This window comes from Barbus barbus (genome assembly GCF_936440315.1).
Source record: "Barbus barbus genome assembly, chromosome: 10".
NCBI lineage: Eukaryota > Metazoa > Chordata > Actinopteri > Cypriniformes > Cyprinidae > Barbus > Barbus barbus.
This window is the reverse complement of record NC_136738.1, coordinates 17,331,255-17,350,946: the sequence shown is the minus strand read 5'-3', so window position 1 is coordinate 17,350,946 and position 19,692 is coordinate 17,331,255. Positions and strand designations below refer to the sequence as shown.

At 39.6% G+C, this 19,692-nt stretch overlaps 1 protein-coding gene across 2 annotated transcripts; it reads right to left on the bottom strand.

Moving 5' to 3' along the window:
- Positions 1 to 537: 537 nt before the first annotated feature.
- epc2 (enhancer of polycomb homolog 2) lies at positions 538 to 18,415 on the bottom strand. 2 transcript variants are annotated; one of them, XM_079427311.1, is made up of 14 exons: positions 18,024 to 18,415; positions 16,117 to 16,276; positions 15,855 to 16,000; positions 14,452 to 14,658; positions 13,984 to 14,132; positions 13,634 to 13,763; positions 13,339 to 13,548; positions 13,156 to 13,239; positions 6,063 to 6,202; positions 5,603 to 5,898; positions 3,769 to 3,890; positions 3,521 to 3,663; positions 2,988 to 3,272; positions 538 to 999 (listed from the first exon to the last, which is right to left on the bottom strand). In XM_079427311.1, exons 1-14 carry the CDS (start codon positions 18,174 to 18,176, stop codon positions 927 to 929), a joined length of 2,298 nt encoding a protein of 765 aa, XP_079283437.1. In that variant the 5' UTR covers positions 18,177 to 18,415; the 3' UTR covers positions 538 to 926. The 2 variants fall into 2 exon arrangements, with proteins under 2 accessions (XP_079283437.1, XP_079283436.1); XM_079427310.1 differs by having other exon boundaries at positions 2,988 to 3,276; positions 3,525 to 3,663.
- Between the last annotated feature and the right edge of the window lie 1,277 nt (positions 18,416 to 19,692).

Below are 19,692 nucleotides of genomic sequence, written 5' to 3'. Positions count from 1 at the left end.
ACGTCTGAGTTATCATAACTGAAATGTAATTATTTTACAGGAAACCAAATGCACATGACTGGCAGCTGTGGTAGTAGATTCACTCATTTCATTAAAAAGGCCATTTGAAAAGGGGAAATTTATTTGATGACACTGGACTGAGGATGTATAAATTTCAGCATTCATAAACAAGATGGCTGACAGTATTTGTGACCTGTAGAGTTTACTTTCAATACAACACGAGTCAGAACCCTGAACAGCTCCTTCAACACTGGTTAACCAGCAACGGCTAAAGACAAACATGAGGGCTTCTGTCAGAAGAGCAGAATGTTAAAGATCTTCTGCTCGATTCCTCAAGGATCACATTCTGATGAAGCCCATTGGGCTCCAGAATTAAAATACTATTCTTGGTAAGACAAGGAGAGGAAGGCAAGAAAATAAACCAATTAAAAATGGTTGACATTTCGAGAGGGGAGATCACCCCTTTTGAAAGTACATATCTGTGAAACCAAATTCAGCTTTGTCCTTCCTATAAAGAAACAAGCACAAAGCATGGTATACTAGCTATGTCTGCATTTTGTGGTCACAAAATTGGATTTATTTGTACGAGATACAAAAATGTAAACATTGCAAAATAAATAGTTAAAACCTGTGACGCAGGACCTCTATTCATGCTCATGATCCCAACATGAACTGATGCACTTGTCTTGCTTGCATTTTCAAGTGCAAAAGCATGATGACAAAAAAAAAATCTAGGATTCAAGTAACAGAAATGACAGACTAATGATACAAATATACTATTTTACAAGGTAGTGATAATTCCCAATTTTACAAAATGTACACTTATATTGACAAATTTCTTAATATTTTGATATGCTGTTATTGGGTATAAGTCCGTGTAGAAGCGCACAGCTCTCAGCACTGCAGTCTTTGTGTTTTTGGATGGGCTATGTGACCTCCATGGCGACTGTGGTCTCTGATAATCCGTTGAGAGCCAGTCTCTCTGGTTCGTGATTCTCCCTGCAATAGCAATAGAACATATGATATATTACTTAAAATTTTCATTCTATATTTGAAAATGAAAGACACACAAAACTAGATTTTGTTTTAAACAATACATTTATTCAGCAAGAATGCATTAAATGTCATTACTGTCACTTTTATTATGTTGCTTGTCAAATAAATTCTGTCCTTTAAACTTTCTATTCATCAAAAAATCATGGTTTCCACAAAACTATTAAGCAGCAAAACCATTTTTTAACATTAAGAAGAAAAAGAGCATAAGAAACATCTATCGAAAGCATAAAATCCCAAACTTTTGAACAATAGTGTATATTTTTTATAAAAAATAAAAAAATAGTACATTTACAGTGGGGCAAAAAAGTATTTAATCAACCACCAATTGTGCAAGTTCTCCCACTTAAAAAGATGAGAGAGGCCTGTAATTTTCATCATAGGTACACTTCAACTATGAGAGACAGAATGGGGGGGAAAGAATCCAGGAAATCACATTGCAGGATTTTTAAAGAATTTATTTGCAGATTATGGTGGAAAACAAGTATTTGGTCAATAACAAAAGTTCATCTCAATACTTTGTTATATACCCTTTGTTGGCAATGACAGAGGTCAAACGTTTTCTGTAAGTCTTCACAAGGTTTTCACACACTGTTGCTGGTATTTTGGCCCATTCCTCCATGCAGATCTCCTCTAGAGCAGTGATGTTTTGGGGCTGTCGCTGGGCAACACGGACTTTCAACTCCCTCCAAAGATTTTCTATGGGGTTGAGATCTGGAGACTGGCTAGGCCACTCCAGGACCTTGAAATGCTTCTTACGAAGCCACTCCTTCGTTGCCCGGGCGGTGTGTTTGGGATCATTGTCATGCTGAAAGACCCAGCCACGTTTCATCTTCAATGCCCTTGCTGATGGAAGGAGGTTTTCACTCAAAATCTCACGATACATGGCCCCATTCATTCTTTCCTTTACACGGATCAGTCGTCTTGGTCCCTTTGCAGAAAAACAGCCCCAAAGCATGATGTTTCCACCCCCATGCTTCACAGTAGGTATGGTGTTCTTTGTATGCAACTCAGCATTCTTTCTCCTCCAAACACGACGAGTTGAGTTTTTACCAAAAAGTTCTATTTTGGTTTCATCTGACCATATGACATTCTCCCAATCCTCTTCTGGATCATTCAAATGCTCTCTAGCTAACTTCAGACGGGCCCGGACATGTGCTGGCTTAAGCAGGGGGACACGTCTGGCACTGCAGGATTTGAGTCCCTGGTGGCGTAGTGTGTTACTGATGGTAGCCTTTGTTACTTTGGTCCCAGCTCTCTGCAGGTCATTCACTAGGTCCCCCCGTGTGGTTCTGGGATTTTTGCTCACCGTTCTTGTGATCATTTTGACCCCACGGGGCGAGATCTTATGTGGAGCCCCAGATCGAGGGAGATTATCAGTGGTCTTGTATGTCTTCCATTTTCTAATAATTGCTCCCACAGTTGATTTCTTCACACCAAGCTGCTTGCCTATTGCAGTCTTCCCAGCCTGGTGCAGGTCTACAATTTTGTTTTTGAGCCTTCGACAGCTCTTTGGTCTTGGCCATAGTGGAGTTTGGAGTGTGACTGTTTGAGGTTGTGGACAGGTGTCTTTTATACTGATAACGAGTTCAAACAGGTGCCATTAATACAGGTAACGAGTGGAGGACAGAGGAGCCTCTTAAAGAAGAAGTTACAGGTCTGGGAGAGCCCGAAATCTTGCTTGTTTGTAGGTGACCAAATACTTAATTTAATTTACCAATTAATTCATTAAAAATCCTACAATGTGATTTCCTGGATTCTTTCCCCCCATTCTGTCTCTCATAGTTGAAGTGTACCTATGATGAAAATTACAGGCCTCTCTCATCTTTTTAAGTGGGAGAACTTGCACAATTGGTGGCTGACTAAATACTTTTTTGCCCAACTGTAAATTAATTTTACGTGAATAAGAATAAGCGCTGCGTCTGGGTTCAGACCTGGCAATGTCGATGGCACTAGTGGGGGTGACTTTGGGTACCCGGTCCAGACTGCTAGCAACACTGGCCAACTTTAAGGCTGAGGGTGAAGGGGCGCACAGGCGCGCACTGTGGTGCGTGTGGGCAGGAGACACAGCGCTCACGGTGCTCAGGTGCCCATGGCCGTGAGGCAGAGACTGAGGGACGGGTAGCTGTGGGCTAGATGCATTCGTCATCCGTACTAAAGAGCCTGACTCACCACCACCTCCACTCTGTACAGAACGGTTCAATTTGGCTTGTCTAAAGCTTCCTGCAGGAGACAGAAGAATCATTTAAATAATCTACTTAAGTAATCAAATATGCTTATCTTTCTTTAAATTAACCACCAAACAAAGAGTTTGATACAAGTCTCCAAATAAACTTAGGTCTCATTAAAAGAGGTGTTATTATTCCCCACTAAATTCTCTAAAGCAGTTTTAGTTTTAAAATATTTGGACTATAACATTGCAATAGAACTACTGAGAATTTTAGATTTCAATGACATGAAGTTACACTTGCCTGAACTGGGAAGGACGCCATTGATACTCGCAATTTGGGGCCTGTTTTCATTGTTGGGAGTGTTGACCACAGCAGAGGCAGCAAAGTGTGCACTAGCCGAGTCCAGAGTCTTAGACATGCAGTCAGATGACGCCGTGATCTGTAGAAGAAATATAAAAATACAATTTCTTGAATTCATAATTACAGAACAGAATGGCAGTGAGGTTTAGCACCATAATGTCTGTCATTTGGTGTATATATTCACAGGCAGGTGTGTGTGCAGTTCTGGTGCTGTCGAGTTCTGCTGGAGTTCTTGCTGCTGTAACTGTTTGTGCATCTGAACCAGCTGCTGCTGATGGGAGTGAAACTGTTCTTCGGTGAATCCACCTGCATGTGCAAGAAAGAGCTTTAAACCAGCAATTTAATTTTTTTTTTTTTCGCTAGGTGGCAGTAAAGTAACTCAAGTACTAAGGAAATCATAAACACTAACATTCGGTATTTTTTATTTTATTTTAATGTACCACTTCTTCAACAAAGGTGACAGTAAAGACATTTATACTGCTAAAAATGTTTTATTTAAAATAAATGCTGTTCTTCAATGATTCATGAGGAAAATTTTATAAGTTTCGACAACAATTCGACAAGGTTTTTTCAACATTGATAATAATAATAATAATATAAATGTTTCTGGCACACCAGGTCAGCATATTAGAATTATTTCTGAGGAGTGATGTGACACTGAAGACTGGAGCAATAACTGCTGAAAATATAGCTTTGCCATGACAGGAATAATTGTATTTTAAAATATACAAAATTAGATTTAAAAATATTAGAAATATTTCAAATTGTAATAATATTTCAGAATATTACAGATTTTACTGTATTTCTGATGAAATGCAGCCTTAAGAGGCTTTAAATAAATGAATAAGATAAACATGTTACTGACTTTCAAACGGTAGTATACATGTGTAATAACGATCAACATTGAACTCAGCCATTTAATTTAAATATGTGCAGTTTTGTTTGTTAAATGACAACGTGTTCCAGGAATTATGACGTGGCTCAAATAGATTCAAGGTAACCATTTAAATAAATACACTGATAGGACAAAACACAATTGAATGCACGAAAATAATGTAGCTGCATTATTGCCAGAAAAATCTAAAAACGTGCTCTGCATACAGACTTCGTCCACTACTGAGAAGTGTGAGAGCTGAGTTTTATGCATAGTAGGACTGCGTGATTACGACAAAAATCATAATCACGATTATTTTGGTCAATGCTGTAGTCACGATTATTTAACATGGTTATTAGTAGGTCATAGGACCAAAACTTTATATGATAGATTTAAAGATAGCAATATATATCAAATATATTTTTTCTGTAAATAATGTTGCTATGCCATCTACATTTTAGAGAGACCAGCAAAATGTCACAACTCTCAATACCACAGCAGAGTACTAAGGTATAGCCTAATTTACTTTAATCCAATTTACCGCTACACATGTATTTTCATTCTCATCTGTTTACGTCCATTTATTACATAAGTGATGAGGGTTTACATGAATAATAACTAAGCGCCACGTTTTGCCATTTTAGTTTACAGTACATGTTCTGTTCCGTCTCTGAGCACATGCACAGAAATCCTCCAAAGGAACAGCGCAAGTTCTCTTTCGTGCTTTTAAAAACATGAATATATATAATCAACTTTAATAAATCAAGCAGGTCCCATTTTGCAAAAGTCACGCAACATGATTTTACTGATTTGCATGTGAAATCTGGCTTTTATGGAGGAGCGAAAGCGCACCACTGAAAAAAGGGGCGGAATGGGGTGCAATTATCTTGATTATTGTATTTTCATAATCGTTGGAAGCCGAAATCGATTTTCGATTAATTGCACAGCCCTAATGCATAGTGCACTATCATGTATCAGGGCAGTGCAGAAATAACCAAATTCAACTGGCAAGCCACATTACAAAAAACTGACAGGCTACATTTGTTGGAAAAACCCTGGAATAAAAACCCTGGAAAAACCCTGGAATAAAAGTTACAATTTAGTTGATTGACCTTCTGAATTCTGTTCAGCTCAGATACCTCACCTGACACATTGTTAGAGAGCGGCGTCGCTCCACCTTTTTCCACCTGCGGAGTCCCTTTCTTGTCCTCACCCCTCGTGTTCTCCTGTAGCGGCCGAGGGCGGAAAAACTTCCACCTGCAGGCCTGGATGTCACTCAGGAGCTGAGTCAGTGAGCGCTGAGGGCTCGATCTGGAGTTGTGAGTGTTTGTGTGGACGGGGAGGTCAGGCACAATAGAGTCAGCGGAGGGATAAAACATGTCAGGGTCCAGATGCCTGAGGGCACGGTCCAGATCTGACGAGGTGCGATCCAAAACAACCCTGATGGAATACAACAGTGCTTTTAGATTTATACTTTAATCTGAACTAAATAAAACCACACCACACATTGTCTCTACAGTGACTCATACTTCATTACAGGAAACAGAATTATTACAAAAGATGAAAAGGGCAATTGAGAAACTGTAAATAGATGAGCGACGTACCTGCCACCTCTGGCCACCCTCCCGCGAGCCACTGCGATGCAGCGTCTGGGCACAGAGAGAGCAGTGAGACAGTTCCGCTGCCACAGCCGGTCCTGACCTGTCTGTTGCCAGTGGGGAAAGCAGCTCTGATCCACCAGCGGCTGCGGACACACACCACACATGTAACAATGGCAAAGGAAATGACCAAAACACCACAGAGCCAAATATGCTTCTCTGTCATTATAAAAGCAAGTAGACCATAGTCTATGACAGGGGTGTCAAACTCAGTTCCTGGTGGGCCACAGCCCTTCAGAGTTTAGCTCCAACCCTAATCAAACACACCTGATCCAGCTAATCATGTCCTTCAGGCTTATTTGAAGAATACATGGTTTTTGTGTTGGAGCAGGGTTGCAACTAAACTCTGCAGGGCTGCGGCCCTCCAGGAATAGAGTTTGACACCCCTGGTCTATGACATCTAGAAACAACTTCATATAATAGTTTGGTTTAGTTACATGATATTCACATGCACTAAAGCTAAGCACAGTTATTTCTCATATGCTTTATTTACATGCCAAAAAAAACCCTTCCTGTCTCATGACCCACGTGTTTGGGAGTGTTCATTACTGCGAATCAATTCTTTGTGGTTTCAAGAATACATTCAAAACAATGATCTGATGCCATATAACATTCACAATAGATTTTAAAAGTCCTCAAACAGCATTTTCTCATGCTTAATGTTTTAGTAGAATAACATGCACTTATATAAATAATACAAATAAAATCCTTAAAATAATTTAAAAAACATACTTTGTGCTCATTTCAGAATCAGAATCAGAATCAGAATGAGCTTTATTGGCCAAGTATGTTTACACATACAAGGAATTTGTTGTAGTGACAGAAGCTCCACAGTGCAACAGAAAGAAAGACAGTAACAGGACAGGACACAGGTAATGAAACAAAATAACAGGAAATAGCCAATAACCAATGTACAAAGCAGCAAAAAAAATAAAAAATACACAATATATAATATATAATATAGGCGACTATGTATGTACAGGTGAAGTATGTGCAAATTAGAAATGAGAAAATAAAATAAGTGAGTGTGGTGAATGGATAATGTATTAGTTGTGTGTTCTACGTTTATTTATTGAGTGTTCATGAGATGTATTGACTGAGGGAAGAAACTGTTCCTGTGTCTGGTCGTTCTGGTGCTCAGAGCTCTGTAGCGTCGACCAGATGGTAACAGTTCAAAGAGGTTGTGTGCTGGATGTGAGGGGTCCAGAGTGATTTTACCAGCCCTTTTGCTCACTCTGGATAAGTACAGTTCTTGGAGAGTGGGGAGGGTTGTACCAATGATTCGCTCAGCAGTCCGGACTACCCTCCGTAGTCTTCTGAGGTCAGATTTGGTAGCTGAGCTGAACCAGACAGTTATTGAGGTGCAGAGGATGGATTCAATGATGGCAGAGTAGAACTGTTTCAGTAAGTCCTGTGGCAGGTTGAACTTCCTCAGCTGGCGAAGAAAGTACAGCCTCTGCTGGGCCTTCCTGACAATGGAGTCAATGTGAATATCCCACTTTAGGTCCTGAGAGATGGTGGTGCCCAAGAATCTGAATGACTCCACTGCAGTCACGGTGCTGTTCATGATGGTAAGTGGGGGGAGAGCAGGGGGGTTTCTCCTGAAGTCCACGATCATCTCCACAGTTTTGAGCGTGTTAAGCTCCAGGTTGTTGAGACTGCACCAGACAGCCAGCTCCTTAACCTCCTGTCTGTAAGCAGACTCGTCACCGTCCTGGATGAGGCCGATCAGTGTGGTGTCGTCTGCAAACTTCAGGAGCTTGACAGAGGGGTCTTTAGATGTGCAGTCGTTGGTGTAGAGGGAGAAGAGCAGTGGGGAGAGTACGCAGCCCTGAGGAGCTCCAGTGCTGATGGTTCGAGTGCTGGATGAGAATTTGCCAAGCTTTACTAACTGCTGTCTGTCTGTCAGGAAGCTGTTGATCCACTGGCAGACGGAGGTGGGGACGGAGAGCTGAGTTAGTTTATTTTGAAGGGTTTCCGGGATAATGGTGTTAAAAGCAGAGCTGAAGTCCACAAACAGGATCCTCACATAAGTCCCTGGTCTGTCCAGATGCTGCAGGATGAAGTGCAGTCCCATGTTGACTGCATCATCCACAGACCTGTTTGCTCTGTAGGCAAACTGCAGGGGGTCCAGTAAGGGTCCAGTGATGTCCTTCAGATGAGCCAGAACCAGTCTTTCGAATGATTTCATGGCTACAGACGTTAGTGCCACAGGTCTGTAGTCATTTAGTCCAGTAATTTTGTGTTTCTTTGGGACGGGGATGATGGTGGAGCGTTTGAAGCATGAGGGGACTTCACACAGCTCCAGTGATCTATTGAAGATCTGTGTGAAGATGGGGGCCAGCTGCTCAGCACAGATTTTTAGGCAGGCTGGTGACACACCATCTGGACCAGGTGCTTTCCTTCTTTTGTTTTTCCTGAAGACCTGGCACACATCGTCTTCGCTGATTTGAATTGTAGGTGTGGGGGAGAGAGGGGTTGCTGGAGGTGTGAATGGTTGTGTGGAGGGGTGTTCTGGGCGGGTGTGGGGTGATCGTTCAAAACGACAAAAGAACTCGTTTAAGTCGTCTGCCAGGTGTTGATTCTCCAGAGTGCTGGGGGGTGGTGTTTTGTAGCTGGTGATGTCCTTTAATCCAAGCCACACTGAAGCCGGATCGCTGGAAGAGAATTTGTTCCTGAGCTTGTCAGAATAATTCCTCTTTGCCACTCTGATCTCCTTTTCCAGTGTGTATTTGGCCTGTTTGTACAAGACTTTATCCCCCTTTCTGTGAGCATCTTCTTTGGCCTGACGGAGCTGTCTGAGTTTGGCAGTGAACCATGGTTTGTCATTGTTGTAGAATAGATGAGTCCTGGTAGGAATGCACATGTCCTCACAGAAACTGATATATGATGTTACAGTCTCTGTGAGCTCGTCCAGGTCATTTGCTGCAGCTTCAAAAACAGACCAATCAGTCAGGTCGAAACAGGCTTGTAAATCCCGCTCTGTTTCGTTAGTCCATCTTTTAACAGATCTTAATACAGGCTTCGCAGACTTAAGTTTCTGCCTGTAGGATGGAATAAGATGAACCAAACAGTGATCAGAGAGTCCTAAAGCTGCTCGTGGAACCGAGTGATATGCGTCCTTTATTGTTGTGTAACAGTGATCCAATATATTACTGTCTCTGGTGGGACATGTAACATGCTGTCTGTATTTTGGCAGTTCACGGGAGAGATTTGCTTTATTAAGTCCCCGAGAATGATTAAAACAGAGTCCGGGTGTTGTTGTTCACTCTCTGTGATCAGATCAGCGAGTTTCTGTAGAGCTGTGCTCACGTGCGCTTGCGGTGGAATGTAAACACTCACGAGAATGAACGAGCAGAACTCCCGCGGCGAATAGAACGGCTTGCAGTTAATGAAGAGCGTTTCTAGATCTGAGCAGCACATCTTCTTTAAAACAGTTACATCTGTACACCACCTCTCATTGATGTAAAAGCATGTCCCGCCGCCGCGCGATTTCCCCGTTGATTCTGTGTCCCGATCTGCTCTTATCAGCTGGTAATTAGGCAGATGGATCGCGCTGTCCGGTATGTCGCCATTCAACCAGGTTTCCGTGAAACATAGAGCAGCAGAGTTAGAAAAGTCCTTGTTTGTCCGGGAGAGCAGAAGGAGTTCGTCCGTTTTGTTGGGTAGAGAGCGGAGATTCGCCAGATGGATGCTAGGCAACGCCGTTCTAAATCCGCGCTGACGAAGTTTCACGAGCGCGCCGGCTCTCTTTCCCCGTCTGCGCCTCCTGAAGCGTTTGACCAGAGCTACAGCTCCGCCAACTACAATGTCCAGCAAAACGTCCGAAAAATCAAAAACCGGTAGAAGATTTTGTGGTGTGTTCTGCCGAATGTTCAGTAGATCATCCCTGGTAAAGCTGATCTTATTTGAAAAACAAAAAACAGGAAAAACAAACAAAAACAATACAAACACCGAGGAGCAACGCACAATAGCTGCCATCAGCGGCGCCATTTTGTTTGCCATTTTCAAGTAATTTAAATACAGTTAAATGTTTAAAATATTTTATTAGCTTATGTTTATTGCCATATCAACTTTGGCTAAATGTTTTATATAAGAAATTATCTACTTGACAACAATGGCAGACTCAAATTTCAAAATGATTAGGGGGCGGGGCCTCAGCAAAATATCCAGATGTCTGTGTATATTATATATATATATATATATATATATATAGGCTGGGTATCGTTCAACAATTTTCAATATCAATTCCTGAACGATACTTTTTTCGATACCAATTTTATGAAATCAGTTTTAACAAGATTACATTATCTCAAAAAAACTATTTTTTCAGCTTGCTGACATTTATACAGACTCAAAGCCTCATCTCCTGACCCACTGCACAAAGCAACAAAATATATCCAACACAATAAATCAGTGCAAATAATTTTAATAAAGCTCAAATAGTTTTCAGTTTATACATCTGTTAGGCTACATTTACACTACTGCGTGTTCATAGCTCAGACAGAATCATCATTTCTATTCATTTATTCTAGGTTGTTAAAGACTTCAAGAAATTGAAAATCTTTATCCACTTTTATAAGTGGGTGTTTTATTTTCTTTCACCATATGTTTTATTGTTATTAAATTCCGGTGTAGCATGTCTAATTATTTGAATGCATAAAAACAACTTTGTTTATTCAAGTTTATTCTTAAAATAGCCTTATGAAATGTTTTATTTTTCTTCAGAAATTCTGTGTTCTGTATCTGGTTTTCAAATGAAGGCATAAAACATAAATTTATCTTTAAATTATTACGTTTATTTATTTTGGCAAATAAATGGGGTTTACTATTAAAATGAAACTGCATCGCTTCTAGTCGAACACACCTAGTGCTGCAGGCTTATTGGCTCACTGACGCTGATGAGATTAACCCCTTTTAGTTATTCGGTCGGTGGCTAAAAAGTATCTCGATACCCAGCCTAATATATACATGTATGTATGTATGTATATATATATATATATATATATATATATATATATATATATATATATATATATATATATATATATATATATATATATATATGTGTATCTTTGGGATGTATATATACACACATATATATACATATATATATATATATATATATATACACACACTCACCTAAAGGATTATTAGGAACACCATACTAATACTGTGTTTGACCCCCTTTCGCCTTCAGAACTGCCTTAATTCTACGTGGCATTGATTCAACAAGGTGCTGAAAGCATTCTTTAGAAATGTTGGCCCATATTGATAGGATAGCATCTTGCAGTTGATGGAGATTTGTGGGATGCACATCCAGGGCACGAAGCTCCCGTTCCACCACATCCCAAAGATGCTCTATTGGGTTGAGATCTGGTGACTGTGGGGGCCATTTTAGTACAGTGAACTCATTGTCATGTTCAAGAAACCAATTTGAAATGATTCGAGCTTTGTGACATGGTGCATTATCCTGCTGGAAGTAGCCATCAGAGGATGGGTACATGGTGGTCATAAAGGGATGGACATGGTCAGAAACAATGCTCAGGTAGGCGGTGGCATTTAAACGATGCCCAATTTGCACTAAGGGGCCTAAAGTGTGCCAAGAAAACATCTCCCACACCATTACACCACCACCACCAGCCTGCACAGTGGTAACAAGGCATGATGGATCCATGTTCTCATTCTGTTTACGCCAAATTCTGACTCTACCATCTGAATGTCTCAACAGAAATCGACCAGGCAACATTTTTCCAGTCTTCAACCGTCCAATTTTGGTGAGCTTGTGCAAATTGTAGCCTCTTTTTCCTATTTGTAGTGGAGATGAGTGGTACCCGGTGGGGTCTTCTGCTGTTGCAGCCCATCCGCCTCAAGGTTGTGCGTGTTGTGGCTTCACAAATGCTTTGCTGCATACCTCGGTTGTAACGAGTGGTTATTTCAGTCAAAGTTGCTCTTCTATCAGCTTGAATCAGTCGGCCCATTCTCCTCTGACCTCTAGCATCAACAAGGCATTTTCGCCCACAGGACTGCCGCATACTGGATGTTTTTCCCTTTTCACACCATTCTTTGTAAACCCTAGAAATGGTTGTGCGTGAAAATCCCAGTAACTGAGCAGATTGTGAAATACTCAGACCGGCCCGTCTGGCACCAACAACCATGCCACACTCAAAATTGCTTAAATCACCTTTCTTTCCCATTCTGACATTCAGTTTGGAGTTCAGGAGATTGTCTTGACCAGGACCACACCCCTAAATGCATTGAAGCAACTGCCATGTGATTGGTTGATTAGATAATTGCATTAATGAGAAATCGAACAGGTGTTCCTAATAATCCTTTAGGTGTGTGTGTATATATATATATATATATATATATATATATATATATATATATATTTTATTTTATTTTTTTGTAAAATAATAAAAAAAAAAAATTGAATTCTGGATATAGGAGGTAGCCTAATTTTAAAAGTGAGATTTATAGATCTAAACTATTTTTTAAAAATCCTTATGCAATAAATCACAAACAACTGGAAGAAAGTGAAAAATACTTAGCTCCTAGAGTAGTAGTATATTTTTATTTAATGCCATGTCAGCATCTTAGGCTATTTTCATGGCAAAAACTATAAAAAAAATACAAGTATAACAAATACAATAAAAACCAGCAAACAAACGAGTTATATTACACAAGATTTTTTACATTAACATATGATAGAAATTCGAAAACCTTTTGTGTCAAAATTACACGAAATAACTCTAACTGAGGTCAATTAGCTCCTAGAAGTTTTGGAATCCTACAATTTTATTATTTATTTTTTAAAATTTAATTTACAGAAACTATAGTAAAAGTGGCCATGGTTTAAAATAAGTTTTGAAATCAAAACTAGGACTATGGGGCATTCAAATATTTTTGAAGACAGGTTGAGAACCATTGCTTTTACGCCATTTCAATGCACCGTAAAAATCAAGACATAATTTTTCAGCTTTATCACCCAGCTCTGGCACAGACTACAGCCAGCAGTGATGTAAAACGGGAAACTCACAGCGTGGTAACTGCAGCCAGCTTTCCGTCTGAAGGCAAAGATTCCATCAGGATCATTCTCTTCATCCGGCTCTGAAGCTGGAGACTTCAGAAGAAAAAGGAGAAACAAAAGACATAATTAATGTCTTTTAAGTAAAACCACTAAATACAACATCAACATGAGCATGTGTAGCCAAACACTGACCAATGGGTAATCCTCCTCTCCAGAGCTGTGGAAGTCATATTGTTTAATGTCTGCTTTGTTGATGGTTTGCTGTCGTTCTGGCCGACCAGGCTGGCGAAATGTATCAAGTCGGGGCCTCTTGTTGTACTTTTTATGGTTACGCACAAAGTCAAAGTGAGGCTCAGGCTTGACTGTGAAAGGGTGGAGGTGTTTGGGACCAGATTTGTGTAACTAAAGGAAAGAGACAGAAGAAATATTTTTTATAATGACCATTGAGCATTTTCAAGCAATTTCTTGCACACAGATCTTTCCTTACCTTAATTTTGCTCTCTGCCTTGTGCCGACTGCTTATGGGTAGGGATATGGGCGAAGGGTAAATGGTTTTCTCTGCCAGAGGTACAGTGACCTCATTCAGAATCTTTCCTGAGAAGTCTCCGATTTGATATCTAAAATACACAAAACATGGAAAACAAAGTGTAAAAACCACTTTGCACTTTTTAAATGATTTAAAGCTTAGCGAGACTGGTGATGAGAGAGATGGGTCACCTTAAATACAACAACCATTCTAGCAGTTAAGTGACACAAAACAGATTTATTTATATAGCGTATGTAACAACAGAAATCATCTTAAAGCAGCTTTATAAAAAGAGCAACGTTCACACACACCTTTTCTCAAACACTTCCAGCGTCAGATGCAGCAGCTCTCGTTTGCTCTTTTCTCTTTTCTTGATCATCTCCAGGATGCTCATGGTTCGGCTGAACTCTCTCCTCAGCTTCAGCATCTTCTCATAAGACACCTCGTCATTCTTTCGATTCTACGGAGAAAAAGGCACACAGACAGATGGTATGAATTAAGAAATATGCTGTACAAAACAAATACATTCGGCATTTAAAAATCTGTATTTCACCCAATCTGTCACCCACTTAATATTAGCTAGAAACAGCTAGAACTGAATGCAGATGTCTTATAAAATAAATAATAATATTAGTAAAAATAAGACTCAACATAAGGAGGCCAGTTTGACACAAACATATAAAAAATATTTCCATTTGGAAAGTAAGAACTACTTGTCTGAATGCCCTCTAGCAATACTGTTTGAGGAATGCATGACAAAGAACAGAACACATGCATACCTTCCTAGTCTGCATCTTCTCTGTGCGACGCCTGAAGGCCACGTAAGCATCATTGTTGGTGGAGCCATCCCTCTTCTCCTGCTTGATCTGAGGGATGAGCGATGGGCCTCGGCAGTTCTTCCTCTTCCTCACCCAGTAGTCATACACTGACTTCAACAGGTAGTCATCTTCATTTAGCAGCAGCTTGGCCTCCTGAAGAGTGACCAACTACTCAACAATTATTGAGAGAAAGAGAGAGAGAGAACGTGTGAATAAAAGCAAAAAATTAGGTGAATTGTTAGATCTGTATCATTTTTAGATCCGTGTGCAATCAGAACCCAAAAACGGGTCTCGGAGTGTAGGGAAAAAATTATGCTAGAGGCCAATAATAACTATAATACAACTGAGCATAGTAAGAATAACAAAATAAAAAGTATTTTTTACAAAAATAAGCACACTTTTATAAGACTTTATGGCCTGGTTTCACAGACAGGGCTTAGACTAAGCCAGGATTAGGCCATTGTTCAATTATGACATTTAAGTAATTTTTCTTAATGTGCCTTGAGACAAAACAAAGGCACTGATATATTTTAAGATCAGTCAGTGCAAGTTACTTTTAGTTGAAACAGCTCAGAATTACATTTTAGTCTGGGACTAGGTTTAAGCCTTGTGTGTGAAACCGGGGGTAAACTGTCTACTTTATTTTACAAAACCATGTGTCACATTAATGATATTTAGGACCAAGCTAATTTGCCACTTGGTAAAAGCTAGCTAAATCAGACAGGTGCTGTGAACAAAACAAAAATATGACTAGGACACTACATACTAGGTTTACTTACAGTTGCAGTGAGTATAATGGTCTGTGTCGACTATGTCTGTGTGTTTTACGTGTTGAATTACTGCTCAAGTAATTTATTATTTTATTCATTGGTGAAAAAAATGCAGTTCTTTTAAACTTTTTATTCATCAAAATACCCTGAGAAAATGTATCACAGTTTCCAATAAAACCTTACAGATGATTGAGAATGATTACTGAAGGATCATTTGACACTGAAGCCTGGGTTAATGGCTACTCAAAATTCAGCTTTGCCACCACAGGAATAAATTACATTTTAAAATATATTCAAATAGAAAACACTTTTTTGAAATTGTAATAATATTTCAAAATTGTACATTTTTTTTTACTGAATTTAACTATTGTAAATAAATACGGCCTTAAAGTACATAACACATTCTTTTAAAAAGGTTAAACTACCTTACAGACCCCCAAACCTTTGTATGGTAGTTTATGGTAATATTAATTTATTTCACCGTTGGCTTTATGAGATTGTTACTCTCATACAATTCTAGTACCGTGCTGGCTCGCCACTTAATGTCCTATGTCCCACAGCAAATCCAGATAAGAAGCACTGATATGTCATTACCTGGTTGGTGCTTGCTTTCTCTAACCGATCCATCATGGTCTCGAACTGCACAGGTTTGAGCTCCATTTTGCGGTTGAGTCTGTTCAGTAAAGTCTCGTCCTCCGAGTCCATATCATAGTCAGGCAGCTCGTTATCCAGCCCCAGAGCTGGTGTAACAGATTGAGAATCAAATTTAAAATCACACTTTGTTTGTTTTTTTTTAAATCAAGAAATTAGAGTATCCAGTAAGACTATGTTGAGTTTGAAGCTGAGGGTCACTCACGCTGGATGTGGATGAGCTGTTTGGGGATGCGGAACTCTCCTTTGTAAAGGCGGTCATAATACGTGATGTTACTCTCAGCCTCTGGCACAGGGATGACCATACTCTCCTTCTTTTCTCTGAACACCTGCTGGGCAGAGATGGCCCTCTGGAGATGGTGCTCCTGATGAAACACATTGTGTGTGAGAGAGAGAGAGGGAGAGAGAGAGAGAGAGAGAGAGAGAGAGAGAGAAGATGAGTAAACCTTATTCCTCATTCACTGAGTGGGACAACTCAAATTTGTAAAAAGGTTACACCATATATGCCACAACAGTAAAGATTTTGTTACCTCATACATCACACAAAGTATTTCCATTAGCAAGTGAGGCCAGTTCGTTAAGCTGAAACTGATGTAGCTGGACTCAGCAATAAGAAAAAGTTTAAAACTCACACAGAGTCGGAAATAAGAATTGGGCAAGTATGACTTCTAATGCAGCTGAGAACAGCAACGTGATGAAACCCGTTGCAATGGCTTACACAGCCCGCAAGCATACAAATGAACTCCAAGTCGTTCCAATGACTTTTGGATTCATAAGAGACCCACTGTGGTAGACGGTTCAATAATAGAAAGGTGAGCAGTTCATTATCAGGTGGGTGAGGAGAGCAAATGCAATCTGTGGCACATAACTCAAGTTTTTAACAGGTACCTTGGTCTGTACTGTATGTCTGTCCAACACAACCGCTTGATCTTCCTTGATCAAGATGGCAACATGGCAGTTCATACTTGTATTTTAATAAAACTCACTTCACTAACAAATAAAATGAATCAAACTGAAGAAACCTTGATCTGCTGCACATCTTTCAAAACAGCTGAAGATGTCCTGACAGTTGTGTCAAGTAGTGTAACCAAGTAAAGTAATAAATATACATTTTTGACTGAATGAATACCAGGTTTTCTTTTCCAAATGGAGGGTTACTTGATTTAACCAAACCAAAACATTTATTTTTATGTGTTTTAAAAAACAACAGGGATATAACGGGGTTGTTTCTGTTTTATGTTTTTCTTGACAAGTTGACATAATGTGAAAACAACATGAAGGCTTTTTGCCTGTCGGTTACTAGGACTTGGATATTTTTCAAATATTATTCCTGTGTCAAAACAAAAATTCTTATTTTTTTGTAAAGAAAATTTAGAAGTAGTATTAATAATACAGTAAACTTTAAATTATTAATAATAAAATACATCTCATTCTGCAACTCCATAAGCGATGATATACACTCACAGTCACAAACATATTTATGTAAATATTAATAACAACAACATTAATACATTTTAAACCAACAATAACCAATACTATCTTAAATAGTTTAATTAAATTATATTTCACAATTTTATTTGACTTTTCATTACAAGATGTGCCATGGAAACACATGGTAATATCATGGTACTTTGATATATACAATGATTCCCATATTCATATACCATTGTATTAATTATATGATACTGAAATGTGGGAGGTAAGTTAGTCATGCTACATTGAAGACTAGGGCCCGGTGCTGCAGAAACTAAACATCAGAAGAATCAGATTCAGGCTTCAGAAGCACGCCGTTCAGCTCCTGTATTCCTGTCGTAACATACGTAAATCTCTAACGCATTTACGCAAAAAGACTGACGTCAATGTGCATTCACCACTAGCAAATGTCTCACGTAAACAACCTTGCTCACGCCACTAGTGTATAAAAATTCCCACGACTACGCAACTGTCGTAAATTTTATACGTAACTTAGAGCATTAGAACGCTGCTTGCGGATCCCTTTGAGCAGAGAACGGACTTACGTACTAAAACGTGCGTAAGAGATACGTGAATACCAACACCCTGCTATGCACCTGAACCTCATGAAAAATTATTAATTTAAAACCATTTACATACCGACTCCTCTTCCTTTTCCATCCCGGTTGGCATCTGCGGAACCGCTCGGTTGATGGAGACGCAGTCGGTGAGGTCCGGGAGGTCTTTATTGCGGTAGATCGGCAGCGGTTTGGCGGCGTCTAGCGCTCGCGCGCGGAACGAGAGTTTACTCATTGTTTTCAGCGATCACAAACACACTAAACACGGATCATTCGGTACAAATACACACACGAGCCGGCGGTTCTCTCCGCGGCCGCGCTCACTGGCGTCCCTCCGATCGAAATCTGGCGGTTAAAGGCATCTCTGAGCGAGTTCTGGTGTTTTTTCACGGGCCTTTTTTTCTCGGCTGGTGTGAAAACATGGCGGACATGATCCCGACAGTCCGCGCGACACTGCCAAAGAGCGGGAGCGGGAGCGGGAGCGCGCGGGTGCCTCTGCGCGCGCACACGTTGTTACGACACGCGGGCACGAGGAGCACATGAGTGCGTCGCAGAGCTGTCACATTATACATTTGTAGACAGTCTGTTACACATCCCCAGTGATGCGTGTAATGTGTTCACATATGCCACTCAGCCAAAGATGGCCTACAATCCAAAACTGAACCAAACATTCAAGATTTTTGGCCGCAGAATGTTTTGATTGAAAATCCCAAAGGCTAGGCCTATTGAACGACAGTTTATGTGCATTTGGGGAAGGGATGCTCTTAATATGATCTTACTAATCCAGTCTTATGAGAAAATGTTACTGTTTTATGAGGAGGCGAAGAGATTCTCATGGAAACAGGCCTACAAGTTTTAGAAAAACATAAACATAAGGGTTTATTCCCAGCCCTACCACTAAACCTAACCTTCAGTGGGACTACATACTAAAACATAGGAATTGTACAAATTAGTCATCAATTTGCCAAAATTTAAAATATGTACGAATTGCAATGAAATTATATTAGTAGCTTCTCACCCTTATTCAGGTTAGGCACCATATTGAATTTAATGTTTGAACAAACACATTTTCACAATTTACAACTTTGAAAACTGTTTCTAGATTTATTGTCTAGAAAGACATTTTGCTAGCTGAACAACAGGTATGGTGATAAACAACAGTACAATCTATTCAACGCTTAAAAAATGAAATATGGCGTACTCTAAGGTCAGTAGTCGTTTTATTACCGATAAAGAAAGTGAAGAAGTGGGCCTGCTTGCTTTACAACATATACAAACTCATTCCAATTCCATTAAATACAAGTAAAATCCATAATTACTATGGATTATTGCTGGTTGTTTTTACTACTGATTTGTAACTAAATTTAAACCAGTGAACCAACAACACATATGTGACCCTGGACCACAAAACCAGTCATAAGGGTCTTTTTTTTTATTATTATTGAGATTTATACATCATCTGAAAGCCGAATAAAGCTTTCCATTTTTCCCACAAAAAAATCTAGATATTGAGAAAATCACTTTTAAAGTTGTCCAAATTAAGTTCTTGCATATTGCTAATCAAAAATTAAGTTTTGATATATTTACGGTAGGAAATGTACTAAATATCGTTACGGAACATGATCTTTAATTAATATCCTAATGATTTTTGGCTTAAGAAAATGATCATTTTGAGCCATACAATGTGTTGCTGGCTATTGCTACAAATATACCTGTGCTACTTATGACTGGTTTTGTGCTCCAGGGTCATA

Bases quoted from the DNA above. Each gene is read 5' to 3' on its own strand.
- epc2 (XM_079427311.1), bottom strand. From the start codon at position 18,176: ATGAGTAAACTCTCGTTCCGCGCGCGAGCGCTAGACGCCGCCAAACCG. The intron at 14,133-14,451 runs GTATGCATGTGT...TTTTCTCCGTAG, and splicing joins AGAAGATGCAGACTAGGAAG to AATCGAAAGAATGACGAGGT. The intron at 13,549-13,633 runs GTAAGGAAAGAT...TCTTTCCTTTAG, and splicing joins AGGCAGAGAGCAAAATTAAG to TTACACAAATCTGGTCCCAA.